We start from the raw sequence: 21,878 nt of genomic DNA, 5'->3' as shown, positions 1-21,878 counted from the left end.
AATGTAACAGGAGCTGCTTCTCTAAGATTTTGGAATTGCCCATGCTCAATGTTAAGATAAAATATTAATGAGAAACCTTGGCATTGATATTCCACAGAAGTTATATTTCAATGTTTATCTAATATAACCATAAGGTTCAAGTGACCACTCTATCTAAAACAAAACAAAACAAAACTCTTCAATAGCTTCTAAGAAGATATGGTTAAATTATTTTAACACTTTCCTCCTAGAAACAGGAGAGAGAGAGAGGGAGAGAGAGAGAGAGAGAGAGAGAGAGAGAGAGAGAGAGAGAGAGAGAACCATTAATAATAGAAAATAATGGAGAAAATTACCACCATTCAATGGGAACATAATCCTCTGGAATCTTTGCTACAACTGGAATAAAAAACAATTGTGACAGACTTTATTTTTTGATACAAACATATCTAATTATTCAAAGTATAGGGTATATGTAATCATTCAAAGTTTCTGGCTGATACTATCACAAGCATTAGAAAAAGAACATATACTGAGTAACAGTGAGCTTAGGCACCGTTTCATATAAATTGTTTTACCTGCAGGAAATCCAGGATGTCTAGAAATTATGAAAATTATAAAAAGGGCTAGATTCTATAAGCTCTCTTCCTCAACTTTGGCTAAATATAATAACCTTAAAATACTGGCACAGTCTTCGATTATAAAGCAGAAATGTACAATGGTAGATTTATTTTAGTCCTTACTCAAGACTGTATTTAAGCAAAGCTCTCACTCGGTAAGACATATACTGATGTATGTCAGAAAAACAACATTCTAAGTTTTATGGAGCATTTATAGAACAGGTAATGTTAACAACCAGATTAAAAAATAAGGAAAACCAATGCTATTCTATACGCCCTTGAGCTGGGAAGTTTCCCAAATAATGAAGTCATGTTCAGGAAATGATATTCAAAAACATAAATTTTTATACATTAGTTTCTCTGTTAAGTAAGACTCATTCAAATTCTTCAGTTAACAGCAATACTCAAAAAATCTTCAACTGGTAAACTCGTAGTTTGCAACGTTTCGATTTTTCCTGAATCTTGAAAACTTCAAACTGCCATTAAATATATTATCTTCTGTTCCTTCTTGCAGAACTAAGGTTCATAAAAGGATCATCATCATCATCCTGGAATGACATCCAAATGTAAAATTAGTGACTGTTCCACGCTTCACTGAAACAAGACAGAAGTTCTTACGGGCAAAACAATACCAGTAAGAGCCATTTCCTCCTTTCACATGGGGTAGACTTTCATTTTTCTATTTCCTTTATAAATATGAATAGTTTGTCAATTTTTTTCTCTTCTTCCCTTCCTTAGTAGCTATTTCATTGTTAAAACAATGAAAGTCCAACTAAATTCTTAGCAAGCATTAAAAATAAAAATTTATCCTGCTCTATATGTGTGTATATATATAAGCCCACAATATATATCATATATATTTCTCTCAATTATTCACCTTAATAAAAGCAAATAAGGCATGGGCAAGACAAAAAAACAACAAAAAAAACCCTCTTCAAGTCATTTCTATTAGGTTTCTAAATAGGTTTTTTTTTTTTTTTCCACTTACATTTTATAACTGGTGTATCTGATGCTCTGGAAATTCAGAGCCAAAAAAATAATGAAGCCACATGACCTAACTCAGAAATAGCTGTAATTTTTATTTCCATTACCCATTTAATGCTAGAAATAGACAGCTACTCTCAGACTGGTACAAGAAACAACCTAGGAAAGCAATCTTTCAAATATGTTTTTTGGAAAAATAAGTAGAGGAACTATTTAGTTTCAAAGACTGCTGGGATGTAGATTATATGCATAGTAAGAACAGGCAGGAATATCAGATGCTAACTAAGAATTTAATTAGAGAGAATGAAAACTAAACCTTCGATAAGCCCCAAATACATAATTTGATGAGGTTAACATAAAATCAATGATATACATTCTATAACTATTCAAAAGAGAAAGCAAATTTGTAAAGTTTTGATTTATGTTTCCTTTAAGACATTAATAAAAAGGGATAATTATTTGGTGTTAGGCTCTGCTGGTGATATTAACATGTTCCAGTGTTCGCTAAATTAGCCATCTCTAGTGAGATATGGATGCCTTGAGAAACACAAATTCGCTCTCTCTTATTGATTCACTTTCTGCTACCATAAAAGGCAGAACTTGTTGATAAACCAGAGATAAATCCAAACTAGAGTAGAGAATTTGCTAATAGTTCTCCTTTGGAGCTAACATGAACTATATGAATTTCTGTAAGTAACATATAACCACATGTATATCTAGATGCTTTGGAATTAATAAACGGGTCAACAACTGCCCACTTCTCTCCTGGAGGCAACATGCTAGTATTTAATAGGCAGACTGAGCTCATGGTGCCATTTTTCTTTGCAGCCTGAGTTCTGGGGCGTCTTCTCTTCAAGCTGTTTCAAAACCACAGCTGGGACACAGAGAACATGACGGCAGCAGGTGAAGCTCAAAAACCAAAGGTGTGAGTCATGTGGTACAACAGGGATGAACCTGGAGGACACTATGCTCAGTGAAATAAGACAGGCACAGAAAGACAAATGCTGTATAATTCCACTTATATGAAGTATCAGAGTAGTCAAAATCATAATGCACAAAGTAGAAGAGCCCCTTGCCAGGGGCTGAGGAGAGGGGAAAATGAGGAGATGTGGTTCAATGGGTATAGATTTTTGGTTTGGGAACATGAAAAGGTTCTGGAGACTGTTGTACAACAGTGTAAATATACTTAATACTAGTGAACTACCTGTACACTTAAAACTGGTTAAGATGGTAAGTTTTATGTTAAAACACCACCATGTACCGCCTTAAATATACAGGAAGTGTGGAGAGCATACAGTGAACATTTAATAAACATTCTGTTGTAAAGCAACATTAAAGGCTTCCACGATATCATCACCACTATTTCTCCAAACATAAACAACAGAAGCTGAAAAAACTATTCTGATCCTACTGTTAACTGGGCAAGTTAAGTAAGAGCTGAGTGATATTATATGTTAAGGATCTGCAGGCCTTTCACATCTGAGGTACTTCCATCGATGAGCACTCAACAGAGGCCACTCATTGACTCAGTATTAACTATGGTTCAAAGGAAGGTGATCAATGAAACTATTTTTAGAAATAATTTTCGGCAACTAGCTTAGCAGTCCCTATTCAGATTTTATAAACATTTAAGAATTATTTAAGACTTAACGTATTACGTTATTACCTCATCTGATTCAAAATCAACCCCTTTAGCGATTTGGCCCCGGGACGTGCGTTTGCTCGATGATGAAGTGCTCAACCACCTGAGGCAAAATGTGAGCAAAACAGAGAAAATGAACCAAAGAATTCATCACAGAAGGCTTTCGAGCTAAGTTTTTCATTTTAGTAGCAGCCATGAATAAAAATAACACATTCCCTTCGAGCTACATTAGAGGCAGTAGAAGCTTAGTGGCAATGAAATTCAGGGTCTGAATTCCAGTTCTGCCATTTAGGAGCCACATGGCTTCAAGCAGCTTAGCCTCCCTGTGCCACAATTTCCTCACCTGTAAAACGAGGATGATAAGAATTTTTTTTTTAAATCTTTTTTTTAGATGTTGGGGGTAGGAGTTTATTAATTAATTTATTTTTGCTGTGTTGGGTCTTCGTTTCTATGCGAGGGCTTTCTCTAGTTGTGGCTAGCGGGGGCCGCTCTTCATCGCGGTGCGCGGGCCTCTCACTATCGCGGCCTCTCTTGTTGCGGAGCACAAGCTCCAGACGCGCAGGCTCAGTAGTTGTGGCTCACGGGCCTAGTTGCTCCACGGCATGTGGGATCCTCCCAGACCAGGGCTCAAACCCGTGTCCCCTGCGTTAGCAGGCAGATTCTCAACCACTGTGCCACCAGGGAAGCCCGATAAGATTTTTTTAAAGATTAAATGTGTTTATATACTTAAACACTTTGCTCAGTGCCTGACACACATGAAGCACGCCACAGATGTTTGCTGACATCATAGTTCTTAGCATATATTAACATGTACCTACTACCACCCTCTACTCCTGAAAATTATGGCAATACTGAAATATTTTAAATCAAATCTCAGTTACGTTTCTATAACAGGATAAAAGGATCTTAGGAAAGGCTCACCGCTTTCTAGGGTTGTCTCACTGTTAATATTATTTGTGTCCAGTCCGAAAAACAAATATTTACTTAGTGCTTGACCCCTGCCAGGTACTATGATAGGCCCTGGGAAACATCAGTAAGCAAGATAATCAGAAATCTACTTTTATGAAGCTTAACTTGTAGCAATGCAACTCATATTCCTATGTATTTCTACTAACAGAAATTTTAGGTCATCTTAGGACAGGGGCCAGCAAACTTGGCTAGCACACCAAATCCAGCCTACCTGTTCCTTACAGCCTGTGAGCTAAGAATGGTCTTCACATTTTGAAATGGGTATATTTAAATGGTTATATAAGCACCTACATAATATCCCCAGTTTTGCCTCTTGGCCTGCAAAGCCTAAAACATTTACTACCTGGCCCTTTAAGAAAAAAGTCTGCCGGCTCTTGTCTTCAATAAAAGCAGTGTCTGTGAACTCTTAGCCAACAATTTATTACCATGCTTTGGGATGTTACTATAGCAAAGGGCTTGTCTGGACAAATTATTGAGAGTCAAGAGGTCTATGCATCAGAAGGAAACAGAAAAATCCACAGGCTCTTAGGCACAAAAGTAAAGGACAGGAGGATTTGCCGAGCAAACTTGAAGAGCAACATAGCTTTGGAGGTAGAGGATCAAGGAATTTATCAACCAATCTACCTGGGAAGTCCCCAACTCTCTGTACTTGACCTAAGCAGGAACTGATCATTGTTGACTTGTTTCCATCATCTGTGATAGGAAGAAGCAGATCAAAAGCATGAAGCCACAGTGCCAAGGCTAGCCACCGCAGGTGAGAGCTGGGGAAAGAGGGGGGTTATAGGAAGAAGCACCCACTGAGGCCTGACTCTGCTTGCTGATGTCTCCCCAGACAAACAACCAGTGGTGTCCAGAAACAAGCCAGGCATTCTATACCAGATGCTGGCTCATTTGATCATAGCAGGAGCCCCCAGTTCTGCACCAGAGGACCTCACACACCTACAGATCCAGTCTATGAGAGGTCCCCTATCCTCAGAGAGCAGTGGCAGGAAGAGAAGAATAGTTATACAGTTTTGACTACTGGGTCAAATAAATGGACTCTTGTCCTGGATGTCAAAAAATGTTTAATTGGATTAGTTTCTTGTGGATGGCTCAAAAATAAGGCAGACAGGGTGTATTACATTGAGTGCCAGGAGCTGTAAGTCTTCTCCATTTTTGTACAGATATAATTTGGAGGCACAAGTCAGAATTCCTACCTAGAGATGTTCAGCCAATTATGTCAGTTGTAACAGCATCACAAGCATAAGAGAACATGTTAAATTGGCCTACATAAAAGGTGCCCCCAAAATGTTGGCTCCCCGCGCTGCAAGGTTTAATAGAATCCCCTCCATCTCTCCTCCTCTACCTGGCCTGATGGGGCCAGGTCTTCTCTTGCTCACTGCTTTAAGGTCGGCAGGGAGGGGAAGGTTGCCACCAGCTCTATCAAATCTGGAAGGGTCCTTTTGTCCCCAGTACAACCATGTAGAGTTTGGTGCAGTTTTTCCAGGGGAAAGTGGGTGGATTTCCACTGCCCATCCAGCAGAAAGGAGTTTTACAGCTGGAAGTTCTTTCCTTTTTAAAGTCAACTACCAGAATATTAGTGCTTTTACTGCTTACCATTCTTTCCATTATTCTTGTTCTATTTCCCTAGCCTGTTATTTCTTCAAAAAGCCCTTCTAGAGGTGTTACTATGTGTTAAGTGCTGTACTTAGCACTTCACAAATATTAACTCACTTTAAAGCCTCATAACAACACTTTGAGGTAAATATTATTATCTTCATCTTACAAATGAGGACACTGAGGCACAGAAGTCAACAAAACTTGCACAACGTCCACACTCAGTAAGTGGTAGAGCTTAAATACTTTAAATCATGAGTGAAATACCTATACAAACCATGCCATTACTAAACAATTCTTCAAAGACAGCATAAACTGCGTCACCCCGTTGCTGTCATCACGAACACAAATCTGCCAAGGATGATTTCAGATTTCTTGCCAAAATGTTCGTTTCTAAATCTCCTCTCATCAATTAAATGATTCTTATTACATGCACAGAGGTCTGAGAGCTTAATCTATTATGTGAAGAAGCAACAGCAGAGGATGGACCTAGAGATGATCATACTAAGCGAAGTAAGTCAGAAAGAGAAAGACAAATATCACATGCTATCACTTACATGTGGAATCTAAAATACGACACAAATGAACTTATCTACAAAACAGAAACAAACTCACAGACATAGAGGACAGACTTGTAGCTGCCAAGGGGGAGGCAGGTGGGGGAGGGATGGAGTGGGAGTTTGGGGTTAGCAGATGGATCAACAACAAGGTCCTACTGCATAGCATAGGGAACCATATTCAGTATCCTGTGATAAACCATAATGGAAAAGAATATGAAAAAGAATATGTATATGTACAACAGATTCACTTTGCTGTACAGCAGAGATTAACACAACATTGTAAATCGACTATACTTCAATAAAATTTTTTAAAAAATGAAAAGAAGCAGCAGCGGCAACAGCAGAGACGAGTCCTGGAGCAGAATGCTTGGCTCCGTGACTGGCTGTGTGACCTTAGGTAAGTTACGTAGACTACCACACCTCACTTTCTTCAAAGGTAAAAGGGGGAAAATAGAGTTATAAGTACATTTACCTCCTGGAGTGACTGTGACCAGCAAATAAGCTAATTCATAGGCAAAGGCTCAGAATGGTACCTGACACACAGGAAGTGCTGAAAGCTGAAACAGAATATTAACAAAATACAAAGCTATTTTCTGTTCATTGGAAAGGACATAGTACTCCAGCAAGAAAATCACTGGGTAATAAAGGCAAAAGGAAATGAATGACAAGTTATTCAAATTTTCAGTGAAAATACTTGTAATAATGCTGCATTGACTCCACGAACTACCCCTTGGTCTATTTTTCACTTTTGAACATACGTGACTAGCTGAAATAAATCTGTTAGACTTCCAGGGCTTCCCTGGTGGCGCAATGGTTAAGATCTGCCTGCCAATGCAGGGGACATGGGTTTGAACCCTGGTCTGGGAAGATCCCACATGCCACAGAGCAACTAAGCCCGTGTGCCGCAACTACTGAGCCTGCGAGCCACAACTACTGAAGCCTGCACGCCTAGAGCCCGTAATAAGAAAAGCCACCGCAATGAGAAGCCCACACACCACAATGAAGAGTAGCCCCCGTTTGCAGCAACTAGGCAAAGCCTGTGTGCAGGAATGAAGACCCGACACAGCCATACATACATAAATAAAATTTTTTTTTTAAAAATCAGACTTCTGTAGCATAGAGAAATATGTATGTTGAATTCTGGATAATTTTTAATTTTTTCAGATGTTCCTTTTTGCAGGAAGTCACTGCACCGACCTTTGATCAGCTTTGGAAGTGGTAGGAAAAATGTCTTCTTCAGTATCTGACTCATCTACCACAATCACCTAAGGGGGAGAAACACAACAGCAAATAGTCTTTGTGGGAATGGAAAATCTGAATAAAAATGCATTAACTAATGTCCAAAAATATATATTTTTATAAAAAGTTACAAAAAAGGAGGCAGATATCATGTAAGCAATAACCATAAAAACGAAAGCTCTGCCTAACCTCCCCACTAATGTCACTCTTCATTTACAAATGTTTTTTAATACAACATGTGTGAGCTCACTTCTCTCCTACTACCACGGCAGCCTGGGTACCTATAGGAACATGCACTCAGACTGGTGAATGACTCACATTGGGTCATGTGCGGACAGTGCCCTGTGATTTTCTTGGGTTCTAATGAGGAACTAGCCCATCGGTGTTTCATCTCCAATTTTAAATGAGGTATAAGACTGTGTGGGAAGTACCGGATATCTGTTTTTCTGTTACATTTATCCCTGTTAAATACCACTTGCTGCTTTTAAGCCCCAAGAAAGATACTTGTGATTCTTGATACTATCATCCAAATTACTACCTACTCCTCTACATTTTGTGTTATCTTGACACTTAATACACACATTTGCCATGTCTTCATCCAACTGATAAAGCCAAAGACAAAACAGTGAAAAAAGCAGCACTTGAGACCCACCCCCACCCAAGGCTGACATTGAACTATTAATCAAAGACCATTAAATGAAGTTTCTAAATGGCTATGAATCCAGCCAATATTTCTGCATTTTGTCCATGAAACTATCAGGAGATTGTCTTAAGTGCCTTGAAGGGATCAAATGCCTTCAGCATTCCCCTGATCTACCACTATGTCACCTCAATCAAAAACATGAAAGAAAAAGTTACCATGACTTGCTCTTTCTGAACTCATGTTCTTGCATTATAAAAGAAAAATCTAGAAGGGAAGCTACCTTGTGGACATGATGATAATTTTGTTTTCAGATATGATCTTGAAGCGATAGCAGGCAACAGTTGAATAGGAATAATGAAATGGAGCTCAGGATAAAAGTTAGCACCAGTGTACCCATATATAATTGTATAATAATAAGAGAGGAAAAAACAAAAAAACAGAGAAGTCTTCTGGAAGAGGAGGTGGTCAATTGTGTCACATACTCAAGAAATCAAAGAGTGAAATTTGAGAAAATGCTAGTGGGGCAGTATGATATAGAGCAACGATTCTCAACTAGGTGTGATTTTTAAACGCCCCCCATCCCAGAAACATCTGGACATGTCTAGAGACATTTTGATTATCATAACTAGGGGGGACACCCCAGGCATCTAGTAGGTAGAGGCCAGGGATGGTGCCTGGGAAGTAAGACACATGTGTTTTGAAAGAGAGGTAACAGGAGAATCAAGCCCATTCTGGACTCTTCTTGGAATCCAAAGGAAGAGCAGAAGTTTCATGTTAAATCTAGAGTTGAACACAGAGGTCCGTAGACTCAGACCTTGTAGCTTGTCTTGAGTCTGGCTTCAGCCATTAAGACACAAGTCAGAGTATTATGAGAGTGTAAGTAACAAAAGGAAGCCAGCAATAAATAAGACCTCTCTACGCACTGAACGCCCATCTTCAATCATAGTTTTCCATGCATGGACTCTTTTGGTTCAACATTATTATCCTTAAAAATATTACTGGGTACATACATTTATGGGTGTCCAATCATGTGATCCATTATTAAAGAAAGAAAAAGAGAAACCTTCCTCCCGTGCAGAAACCCTAGAAGCCCTCAGTCTAGATAATCAGTAAAGTTCTCTGCAGTTTTAATGTTCCACATTTTTTCTTCTTTTATTTACTTTGTAGACCAAAGAATTGACAATCATAATGTAGGAAACATAAATTGGTACACAATTAGAAAACTTTTTTTCTTACCTCTGAATAATTCTTAGTAGCAACATTTTGGGAGGGCTGCTGTCTTGCAGCTTTAAAGGCTATAATGAAAAAGATGAAACATCCATTATGTTATTCTTAAAAAAGCTTAGAAAATTTTGCACACTTCTTTAGCTGAAGGTTTCCTAAGTCCTATCTGCAAAAATCCATGATGACTGATTATAAAACCACTTAATATGCTTTAAAATCGGGAGATGGAATTATATGTCTAATTACCAGTCTCATATGATTTCCCGGTTTACTCAAATAAAGTAGTAAGCAGTGTTCATAAATACACCTACACTAAAAATATTTTATAGAAAAATACCTGAAGGATAAAATCTGATCACCTAATGGACTGAACTCCAAATACAGTGAAAGTAACCCTCCTCAGGTCTGCCTTCTCTCATAGTTGGCAATCTCTTTCCCTGTGGGAGCCACATGGTTCCAGTAAGCGCTTCCTTATTCTCCTCTACTTTGTTAGAAATATTCAGTACCTAAGAAATAGTCCAGAGGGAATGCTAGAAAACAGCCTATCTTTCATTCCATGATAACCTTCCTATGAATCCTTACATTTTCAGCTTTGTAAACTTGGTTAGAAACATGAAGTTTAGTTCATTTTTATTTTTCCTGAGACCAAAACTATAATATTTTGATTTTACAGTAAGAAATATACATTTGGTCTTCATCCACATTTCTGGCAGAGAGCCCCTAAAACCCTAATTTCATAAAGCAATGAGAGCCATCAAGGTGCTTTTCGTTATGTTAATGAGATAACTTTGGGACCACAACTGAGGAGGGAGGCTGGTTACCAGGGGAACCAACCAGGAATAGAGGGTTTGAACTTTCAGTCCCATCCCCGATTTCTGGGGAGGGAAGAGGAGCTAGAGGTTGAATCAATCACCAACAGCCAATGATTTAATCAATCATTCCTATGTAGCGAGGCCTCCATAAAAACCCAAAAGGAAGGGGGTTCAGAGAGCTTCCAGGCGGTGAATCAAGATGCTTCCACATGCCAGCATGCTTGGACCCCAAACTCGATGAGGACAGAAGCTCCTCTGTTCTGGACTTCGCCCCTATACATCTCCTCATCTGGCTATTGATTCATATCCTTTCATATCTTTTGTAATAAACCAGTAATCTAGTGAGTAAACTAGTTTCCTGAGTTCTGTGAGCCACTCTAGCAAGTTAGTTGAATCCAAGGAGGGAGTCAGGGGACCTCTGATTGATAGCCTATTAGTCAGAAGTACAGATAACAACCTGGACTTGTGACTGGCATCTGAAGTAGAGGGGGGCAGTCTTCTGGAACTGAGTCCTTCCCCTGTGGGATCTGATGCTGTCTCTGGGCAGGTAGTGTCAGAATTGAGTTGACTTGCAGGACACCCAGCAGGTGTCTGAGGACGGCTTGGTGGTGTGGGTAACCCCCCCACACACACCCCCACTGGAATTAAGTGCAGATTATTAAAAACCTAGAATAAAATTTAAAGACCCAATTAGAGGTTTAATTTTCTCCTATGCCTTACCAGTTTCCTAATACAAAAAAAAAAAAGTTTCCCCCAAGATAACCCCCAAACTAAACAACAGAGCAAGAGGAGATAAAAAGACAGAGGACTTGAAGAAGTCAAATGCTCAAAGAACCCTACAAAGTCCAAAATTCTCCTAGTCAGAAAACTCAGGACTCTTTCCACCTAGCCTAAATTTATGATTTACACATTTTTCCTATTCCAGGTTCTATCCCCAATCTTAGGATGTCTACCTGAGAGAAAGGAAAGGCAGAAGCAGAGTTCTTACCCACCGTACTCAATCACTACTAGCCTCACATCCTACTCTACTCAAAAGGCTGAAGAGGGCTTCCCTGGTGGCGCAGTGGTTGAGAGTCCACCTGCCGATGCAGGGGACACGGGTTCGTACTCCGGTCCGGGAAGATCCCACGTGTCGCGGAGCGGCTGGGCCCGTGAGCCATGGCCGCTGAGCCTGCGTGTGCGGAGCCTGTGCTCCGCAACGGGAGAGGCCACGACAGTGAGAGGCCGCATACCGCAAAAAAAAAAAAAGAAAAAGGCTGGAGAGGGCAACTGAATGCAAAGGCCAGCAATCATGACTCTTTCAAAAACTATTTCTGCTCAATCGTTATTCACTAATTGACCCCTCAAACTCTCGGCTCCTGGAAGAAACAAGAGCCTTCCTTTCTTTTTATCCCCAATAAATATTTGTGTGATAAATTAACATTATCAGAAAATTAAGCACTTGGTTCTGTTAGGAAGGCAGTATATACAGTATTGGGGGTTAAAAGCTCTGGTTTTAGAGTTAGAGCCATGTGGACTCACTAGCTGGGTGACTGTGGCCAAGTTCCTTGGCTTCTTCAAGTCTCGGTTTCCCCACCTATAAAACAGTGTTACTGATACTTCATGCTGAAAATTGTGGACAGGATAAAAAGAGGTAGTTAATGTAAATTGTTTTGGCAAGCACCTAGATGTAGTAGGTATTCAAATGATTTCGCTAGTAATAGTGGATGGAGTAGCAGCAGTGGTAACCATGGTATAAATTAAATGCAAAGACAGAGGCTTCTTTTATTAACTTAGTCCCTATCCTCTGCAGACAAACTTCAGTGGAAAAGTCTGGGCTGATAACTCTCATTCACAACCGCTGCTGGCTATAAGTGTAACATCTACCTTTCCCAATAAAACTCCAGGACTATTGTACAAATCTTTACACTCCATGGAGCTTGTTATAATAGGATTGAACCTTTATTTATCTCTTCATTCCTCCATTTACAATACGAACGTAGAAGCTATAGTTTAAAGTTGCTTTTTTTTTTTGTGACCAAGCTTCATTTTTAAAAAAATTTTTTCATTGCTTTTATTTATTTATTAGTTTCTGGCCTTACATTTAGGTCTTTAATCCATTTTGAGCTTATTTTTGTGTATCGTGTTAGGGAAAGTTGCTTTTATCCCAAACTTATAGTAACTATAGTTAGTACTCCATGGTTATTTTGTCAGAGACCATATTAAAAAGTCAGTTCCGTTTTTCAAAAAAAGGCCCATGTTGGAGTTAAACTGCAAAACCATTGGACCAAATCAACTGCATAAAAGACAAATTTAGACTGATTTATAGAAACATCCATTATCATGAGTTAATTGTAAACACTGTCACTAATACTAACAGCAGCAGTCATTTATTGGATTCTTTCTAAGTGCTGTGCTCAGTAATGGTTATGCATAGCTCATTTAACACTTAAAACTACTCTGGGAAGTTAGTACTCCTCCTCCAGTGGGAGGACACAGTGAATAGGTCATACATTTATTTAATTGAAGTCTTAGAAGGAAAGAAAAAGAATAGCACAGAGGTAATATCTGAAGGGATAAGAGCAAAGGATTTCTAGAAATGATAAAAGGCACCAATTCACAGTTTCATGAAACCCCATAAATCCTAAGCAGGATAAAAAGAATCCCATATCTAGATTCATCATAGTGAAAGTACAGAACACCAGAGACGGCCAGCCGGAGGAGAAACAGACTACTTTAAATAAAGCAACAAGCTAAACTAAGAGCTGATTTCTTTTTTTTTTTGCGGTACGCGGGCCTCTCACTGTTGTGGCCTCTCCCGCTGCGGAGCACAGGCTCCAGACGCGCAGGCTCAGCGGCCATGGCTCACGGGCCCAGCCGCTCCGCAGCATGTGGGATCTTCCCAGACCGGGGCACGAACCCGTGTCCCCTGCATCGGCAGGCAGACTCTCAACCACTGTGCCACCAGGCAAGCCCAATAGCTGATTTCTTAATGACAACAATGGAAACCTGAAGACTCAATCTGAGTGATTAATTCTGCCCACTGGTGTCAAGGAAAGTTTCACATAGAACAACAAAGCCATGATGAGAAAAGGCAGTTTGGGCTAAGGTAAAGGCAGGTAATTTACAAAGTCTATGCCTGTGTGTTGCACGCTGACCAACTTTTGGTAGTTTAACATGGACGTGTTCATATTTTACTCACAACCCTTTTCTAACTCCCTCTGTTTTCTCTTTTTTTATGATATATATATATATATAAACATTTCACAAAAGCCTACTATGTGCCAGGCTTTTGGCTTTCCTTTTTTTTTTTTTTTTGGCTGTACTGAGAGGCCTGCAGGATCTTAGTTCCCCAGCCAGGGATTGAAGCCGGGCCCTTGGTGGAGTCCTAACCACTGGACCCCCAGGGAATTCCAAGGCTTTTTGCTTTTAATCCCCAGAGTAATCCAATATGGCAAGATTATTCCCAATGCACAGGTAAACAAACTAGGAGAGTGAGTGACTTGTCCAAAGTCACAAAGCTTTTTACACGTTGAACTCATCCCAGATCGTTTACTGTGCTGCCTTTTTTCACTTCCTTTTCCCTTCTCTGCTTTTATCTTACACCTTCCAAGAATGTCACAGCATCTTTCTAAATGCCATTTTCTAAACGGCAACAGAGACAATATACTTCTAAAGTCAAAAGATAAGGATCTCAGCTGGCCCTACTCAAGTACTGAATAATCCTTCAATAAAAACACAGCAGCATGGAGCTTCCTTGGTGGCACAGTGGTTGAGAGTCCGCCTGCCGATGCAGGGGACACGGGTTCGTGCCCCGGTCTGGGAAGATCCCACATGCCGCGGAGCGGCTGGGCCCGTAAGCCATGGCCGCTGAGCCTGTGCGTCCGGAGCCTGTGCTCCGCAACGGGAGAGGCCACAACAGTGAGAGGCCCGCGTACCGCAAAAAAACAAAACAAAACAACAACAACAAAATAACAGCAGAACTTTTGATAAGAAGGTTCTTTAAGAATCATTTAATAGAGCTGATGTTTTTATCCTTTCTCCAATGTCAACTGCCATCCAGAAAATATTGAAAATTTCCTCTGATGGAGTCACAACTCACTTCCTTCTGAGGCACCTTACACCATCTTTATGTTGGTTGATAGATTATTCCGTATAATGCAAAGACTTCTCTACTGAGAGCCAGTAGCTCAACCTCTAATCTTCTCTTGCTCTGGAAACTAACAGTAGAGTGGTTACCTACTCATTCTGAAGGTCAGAGAATGTGGGATCAACTCAAGTTCTAGAATTTACTAGTTGTGGGACCTTGGGTAAGTTGCCTGTCTTTTCAAAGCCTCAGATCCCTTTTCTGTAAAACAGAGAAATAATAAGTGCCTATCCCACTGAGCTGTTGAGAGGCCTGCAGTAATCGTCACATAAGTATTAGCTATTATTAGTACTATTAGTGGTTTTATCAATCTAGGGCAAATTACTTAGCTCAATTCCCTCATCTGTAAAAGAGGGAGTAGGTGAAATTGTTCTTAAGCCTTCCAGGTCCACTTTATCACATAATAAACTTAAATCTGTGTGTGATTAGCTTTTCCATCTATCCTCATTGGGTTGGAAGTTCTTAACCTGGAGCCCATGGATAGGCTTCATGGGGGTCCCTGAGCCCTTTGAAATGGCACGCAATTGCATATGGGTACTTATTTAAAGATAGGAGACATAGCTTTCAGAATCCATAACTTAAAATGGATTTAAAACCACTGTCTTTAGAACTATACAAATCAAATCTATCCGATCTTTGATATAACAGAACTTAATTTCTGTAAAGACTTGAATTTTTCCCAGGTTAGATATCACAAGTTCCTTCTATCAAATTTTTTATATTATATGGTTTCTCTTCTGAATGATCATATAAAGTTGACATCTTTCTTGGAATACGGTTTCAAAAGATGAGCACAGTATTCTTGGCATGATACATCCAATCAGTACGAGGGAGAACTTCCTTGCTGCCAAGAAGCATTACTTCTATTAATAGTGCTTAAGGCACCATTAGATTTGGACAGTTAGATCAACCTGCACAACCTTAGTGACCTAAGTCTTTCTTACTTGGTTCCCTACTAATATCATATACTTCTCTGTGCAGCTGTTCTTTTGGACATAAATACAGTTTATATTTACCCTTGATAAATTTCATCTTGTGAGATTTAGTCCAACTCTCCAATCTGTCAAAATTTAATCTCAAATAATAAGATAATATAAATAAAATACATATGGATATACTCTGAATGGTAGGGAGAAAAATATATCACCACCTATTTTAACATATATTTTAAATCTGACTTACAACTTACAACACAGATCTGACTTACAACTTCCTCTGATCTCATAAACTGTAATATTAAAAATAGTTTATTAAATTTCTATATTAAATTATTACTAAAATAGTTTATAAAAATAGGTTCCCTTAGTTTGAGGCTAATTTTTAGACCACAGCAACATACACAAAATCAATTCAAAGAATCCTAACTATAACTTCCCTTAAATGCAGCTCACATGACTCTATACTAACAGTAGAGATGGACAAAAGCAGCATGAGGAAAGAAAGTTTACAGTACATTAAGGAGCAGTTCCTTCTCTCTTAATCATTGTTGATATGCTGACCAACTGCCTTTTCCACGTCTTAGTGATCCCACTATAAAAGGGAAATAACCAAATTTGTCTAAAGTGGGATATAAAAATTAATTTTTAGAGCCCACCCTCTTCAACAGCCTCCATGAATGGCAAATGTCTTTTAAATCAGCATAATTTATCCTGTGATTCAACACAAACCAGTAAGGTTTACTCATGGGCTTTCCTGAGTCTTCCTGTGTTGGAATTTATAAGTACCTGCTAGGTGATCTTTTGCAGTCTATACTCACCATCTATAATAGACATATTTCTAGATGTTGACATAGTGGCCTTTGAACTTCTGCCTCGAGTAGAAGTCTCCAGAGCAGCGCCTGCTGTTAGAATAATGAGCGGTCAGTATACCAGTCCATCAGTGGCTAAGGTTTTTTTGGTTTTTTTAAAAAAACACCACTAAATAAAGTTATGTCAAAACATAGTCTATGTGTAAAATGTCAAAGATATATATAAGAAGAAACATCTAGCGTCTGATCAATCAATTTTCAGAGACTATTCTTAGGCCGCACTTGGTTCATATTGTTCCAATTACAATGTAAGGAAAAAATTTATAAATGTAAGGATAATGAAAACATTTATCACTAGAAGATGGGGATTTCTCTCCTGGGAGATTTTTAACTAAAGTACTACCCACTTTAACAGCTTAAAATTCCGACAGATAAATAGTTAATAGAAAAATAATTTAAAACTCTTCCTAGGGATGGATTTCTATAATGCATCAGGAAGTCACTGGATGACTATCTTCTATTATTTGGCCTATTCAATGACAATAGTATCACATTAGACACAATGATGGCAATTAATTTAATGATTGCTTTAAAAAATCAAATTGTGTAGGGGCAGTTTTCAAAAATAATAATTTTTATAATCTGGAGTTTTCTTCCTGCTGTTAGTGGGCATTAGCTAGACATTTTCCTTAAGTGTTTGCCTCACTATTACTTTGTACATGGGAGAGTAAACATGTCTATTAAATGTTTCCAATGTGTGAGAGGCACTATGGAATTCTTTAAAAAAAGAACGTGTTAAGAACTATTCAAACTATATGTGCATGTGGCCATTCAGAATTTATTTACGTGAAATGTACATGTTGGAACTACATTAAAGACCATTTTAATGCATTGTAAAAATAAATTTTTAAAGGACTGTGTAACTCAATTCTGCCAATATGAACACAATTCTGAATTTCCCACACAACTGCCAAGTGTGACTGTGTAAGAAAGACTCAGTGCTAACCTCTTCCTCTCTGAGATCCTCCTCTTGACACTGGATTCTGCCCTCTTCCTCCTCTCCGGCCTCTTCCTCGGCCTCTTCCTTTGTTGGCTGCTGCTGTGATGCTGTCATCAGAGTCATCAGCCATCTGTTCTGCCCAATCTATACTCATAAGGTCATCAGCACTAAAGGCGGAAGCAGCTTCCTCTGACTGAGATCTGAGGGCTCTGGCCCTACTCATGGCCTAAGAGGGATGACAAGAGGAAAATACACATCAGTAGACAATGCAGCAGCTTAAAAGTCATTAATCCAGTCACTGAGATGGACATTTCATATTGCCAAACTGTCTAAACTATTATTTTTCACTAATCATGCTAAAACATGTAAAACAGGAGAAGCTCCCTCCCCCATCAATCAAATTCAGTGCCTACGATTTGTTAGATCAATTTACAATACTACAGATACCTGTAAAATGAGACCTTTTGAAAATGTGTATCGGGAACCATAAAATTTCACAGAATCAAAAGTTTCAGAACTGGGAGGAATGTTGGCAACCGCCCCTAACGCAACACCGCCATTTGTAAGAGACTGTCATCATTTGAGCTACTTTGTACAATGGGCTCTTGATAAATAATAAGAAAAAAAAACTGGAGGTCAGTGGGGAGCTGGAGGCTGCCGTGGGCAGCCGGGACACGTGGCTTGGCCGTAACCCCGTCCGGGGCCTGGTGGGACCGCAAGGGCCCATGGCCGAGCCAGCTCCGTTACCTCTGACTTACAAGGATGTGGCCGTTTATTTCTCCGAGGAAGAATGGCGGAATCTAGAGGCACGGCAGAAGGAGCTTTACAAGCAAGTAATGAGAACCAATTATGAGATTCTTGTTTCTCTAGTGAAGAACCAATTAAAGTAACTGAATCTATAGAGAAAGAAAAATAATCTTGTGTCATGAACCCCATGCCACCCAAAAAGAATGTTCCAAGCATCAAGATCACATGGATGTGGACTTCCCTGGTGGCGCAGTGGTTAAGATTCTGCCTGCCAATGCAGGGGACATGGGTTCAAGCCCTGGAAGATCCCACATGCTGCGGAGCAACTAAGCCCATGAGCCACAACTACTGAAGCCCACTCACCACAACTATTGGAGCCCACGCACCTAGAGCCTGTTCTCCATAACAAGAGAAGCCACCACAATGAGAAGCCTGCACACAACAGTGAAGAGTAGTCCCTGCTTGATGCAACTAGAGAAAATCCACATGCGGCAATGAAGACCCAACAAAAGATCAAATGGATATGAAGTGGTGTATTAGTGTGGGTTTGGTTTGCATTTCCTTCGTGGCTAATCATGTTGAGCATCTTTTCATTTGTGTATCTTTTAGGAGAAATGTCTATTCAAATAGTTTGCCCATTTTTGAAGTGGGCTATTTGTCTTTTTATTGTTGGGTTATAAGTGTTCTCTATTTGTTCTGAATATCGAACCCTTATCAGATATATGATTTGCAGATATTTCCTCCGTTTCTTGGGTTGTCTGTTCCCTTTTTGATGGTGTCCTTTGATGCACAAAAGTTTTTAAGTTTTGATGAATTCCAGTTTATTTTTTCTTTTGTTGCTTGAGCATTTGGTGTCATATCTAAGAAGCCATTGCCTAATCCAGAGTCACAAAGATCCACTCTTATATTTTCTTCTAAGAGTTTTATGGTTTTAATGCATATATTTAGGTCTTTGATCCTTTTTTTTCCTTTCTTTGATCCATTTTGAGCTAATTTTTTTATACTGTGTGATATAGGGATCCAGCCTCTTTTGCATATGGATATCCAGTTGTCCCTACACCATTTGTTGAAAAGACTGTTCTTTCCCCCATTGAATTATCTTGGCACCCTTCTGGAAAACCAATTAACCATAAATGTCAGAGCTTATTTCTGGATTCTTGATTCTGTTTCATGGATCTACTTGTCTAGCCTTATCCCAGTACCACACTGTTTTAATTACCATTGCTTTAGGATCAGTTTGTCAATTTCTGCCAAAAAAAAAAAAAAGGCAGATGGGGTTTGGGGATTACTGTCATCTAAACAGTACTAAGTCTTCCAATTCATGAACATGGGATATCATTTCATTTATTTAGTACTTTTTTTTTTAGGACTTTAAAAATTACTTTCAGCAACATTTTATGATTTTTATTGTGCAAGTCTTATGTTTCATTTATTGGGTTTATTCCTAGGTATTTTACTCTTTTTGATGTTCTTATAAATGGACTTGTTTTCTTAATTTTTTTTTGAAAAATAGTTTTATTTTAAAAGATGCTGAGAGTTCAACCCAGATGAAGACTGAGAATAGGTGTATGGATTTATATTTTTAAATTAATTTTTGTTGGAGTATAGTTGCTTTACAATGTTGTGTTAGTTTCTGCTGTACAGCAAAGTGAATCAGTTATACATATACATATATCCCCTCTGTTTTAGATTTCCTTCCCATTTAGGTCACCAAAGAGCATTGAGTAGAGCTCCCTGTGTTATACAGTAGGTTTTCATTAGTTATCTATTTTATATATAGTGGTGTATATATGTCAATCCTAATCTCCCAATTCATCTCACTCTCCCTTCCCCCCCTTGGTATCCATATGTTTGTTCTCTACATCTATGTCTCTATTTCTGCTTTGCAAATAAGTTCACCTGTACCATTTTTCTAGATTCCACATATAAGCGATATTATATGATATTTGTTTTAGGTGTATGGATTTAAATAAAAGATAGTGATTCCTTTTTTCATGAAACTAAAAAAAAAGAAAAGAAAAAAGAAAAAAACTCACCAAAAATAGCTGCTATCTCTGGGTGATGAAATTTTAGGGTGCTTTTTGTTTTCTTCATTATTATTGAATATTTCAAATTTGCTACAATGTACGTTTTCTAAAATATTACTTTTGTAATCAGAAAAACACAAGCAATAATCTCTTACAAATATATAGTAAAAAGAATTAGGTAGAACAAAACAATTGAACGCCTGGAAAATAATAAAAATGTGAGGGCCAAGATTTTAACTTAATAAATTTTAATTTGATAAGAAACTGTCTAGAAAAGACAAGTTTGAGACTTAATGAAATATCCTAACTCTGAAATGAATATAGATTTTCTGATTAAAAACAGAATAAGAGCAATACTGCCCTGATCTCTTCCTTTAAACCTATCAAAATGTAACAAGGAGAACAAAAATTTTAAAAATACCTTTTTGAATAAAATTAGAAAATTGCTCCACCCACAAAACACAAAACCTAGGAGAAAGAGTTAATGGGTATAGTGAATATTTGGCCTGGCTAAGGGAGAAAGTTGAGAAGAGTTTCAGACAGTGTAGAGAGCTCCAAAATTGATCTACCCGTGCCAAGAGGCCATGACAACAGTCTCTCTTGCTTGGAATGACTAGTTCTGGGTCTAAGAATAGGCATCTAGAGCTTTTCTAAGCTCTGTGTGGTGCCATGAAATATGGAGAGACAGGGCTAGATGAGGAGATAAGCACACAGCAGGCAGGGCAGAAGCAGGAGTGCAGCGGGTGGGGAGAGGCGGAGGTAACCCAGCTTCACGCTGATGAACTTGCTGAAGTGAAACAACAGCTAAGTCACTACGGGAACGGCTCAACATGGCATTACAACTCCAAAAGAACAAAACTTTAGGGAATACAACCAAAAAGATACAAAGAAAAAATAGTTGAAAAAGATTTCAATTCATCTTTCTTGTCCCAGATGAAGTACAGTCAGTCCTCATAATTTTCAGACTCCGTATATGCAAATTCACCTACTTGCCAAAATTTATTTCTAACTCCTGATGCGTTTGTGATCATTCATGGACACGTGCAGAGAGGTGCAAATTCTGAATCGCCTGACACACACCTTCCCAGATGATGTCGAACGAGGCGACACTGAGCCTTCTTTAAACGAGTATCCTTTTCACAGTACGTTTAGTGCCGTGTTCACAATTTTGTGCTTTCAGCTGGGGATTTTACTTTTAAAACGCCCCCCAGTGTAGTGCTGAAGCGCTGTCTAGGGTTCTTAAGTGCAAGAAGCTGTGATGTGCCTTATGGAGGAAACACATTTGTCATATATGCTTCATTAAGGCATGCACTGAATGGGCCACAAGTTCAATGCTAATGAATCAATGATATATATTGAGTAAGGTCTTAAAACAGAAACACACATGGAAAGGGTTATGTATTAATCAGTTAACAAAAATGTTGTAACCAGTGGCTGGCAGGAACCTATTCCTATATTTCCCCTCGGAGCAACAGTTCAGTGTTCACTCAGTGTTTACAGTGACTTTACAGAACACAACTACCATGAATAACAAGAACCAGCTCTACATTAAAAAATATATATACAGGGACTTCCCTGGTGGCACAGCGGTTAAGAATCTGCCTGCCAATGCAGGGGACACGGGTTTGAGCCCTGGTCCGGGAAGATCCCACATGCCACGGAGCAACTAAGCTCGTGCACCACAACTACTGAGCCTGCACTCTAGAGCCCATGAGCCACAACTACTGAGCCCACGTGCCACAAGCACTGAAGCCCGTGCGCCTAGAGCCTGTGCTCCACAACAAGAGAAGCCACCACAATGAAAAGCCCGCGCACCACAAGGAAGAGTAGCCCCCGCTCGCTGCAACTAGAGAAAGCCCGCGCACAGCAACGAAGACCCAATGCAGCCAAAAATAAATTTATAAAATAAAATAAAAAATATATATATTTAAAAGAAAAAAGGAAACCTAAATTACATAATAAGGTA

The 21,878-nt window shown here is 39.0% G+C and overlaps 1 protein-coding gene across 2 annotated transcripts in view; it reads right to left on the bottom strand.

Annotated features, from left to right (window-relative positions):
- Nucleotides 1-381: 381 nt before the first annotated feature.
- Nucleotides 382-21,878, bottom strand: part of MRE11 (MRE11 double strand break repair nuclease) — a 62,825-nt gene continuing 41,328 nt past the window's right edge. Inside the window, exons 15-20 of one of the 2 annotated variants that reach the window (XM_024731314.1) lie at nucleotides 17,145-17,364; nucleotides 16,148-16,231; nucleotides 9,466-9,524; nucleotides 7,545-7,612; nucleotides 3,247-3,325; nucleotides 382-1,144 (exon numbers count right to left, since the gene is read on the bottom strand). In XM_024731314.1, the coding sequence (XP_024587082.1) occupies nucleotides 1,088-1,144; nucleotides 3,247-3,325; nucleotides 7,545-7,612; nucleotides 9,466-9,524; nucleotides 16,148-16,231; nucleotides 17,145-17,364 (567 nt within the window). In that variant the 3' untranslated portion in view covers nucleotides 382-1,087. Of the gene's footprint in view, nucleotides 1,145-3,246; nucleotides 3,326-7,544; nucleotides 7,613-9,465; nucleotides 9,525-10,722; nucleotides 10,932-16,147; nucleotides 16,232-17,144; nucleotides 17,365-21,878 lie in introns of those variants that run through there. The other variant, XR_003001253.1, reaches the window with a different exon arrangement.

This window comes from Neophocaena asiaeorientalis, unplaced genomic scaffold (assembly GCF_003031525.2).
Source record: "Neophocaena asiaeorientalis asiaeorientalis breed wild unplaced genomic scaffold, Neophocaena_asiaeorientalis_V1.1 scaffold143, whole genome shotgun sequence".
In the NCBI taxonomy this organism is placed as follows: Eukaryota; Metazoa; Chordata; class Mammalia; order Artiodactyla; family Phocoenidae; genus Neophocaena; species Neophocaena asiaeorientalis.
This window is presented reverse-complemented; position numbering and strand designations above follow the sequence as displayed.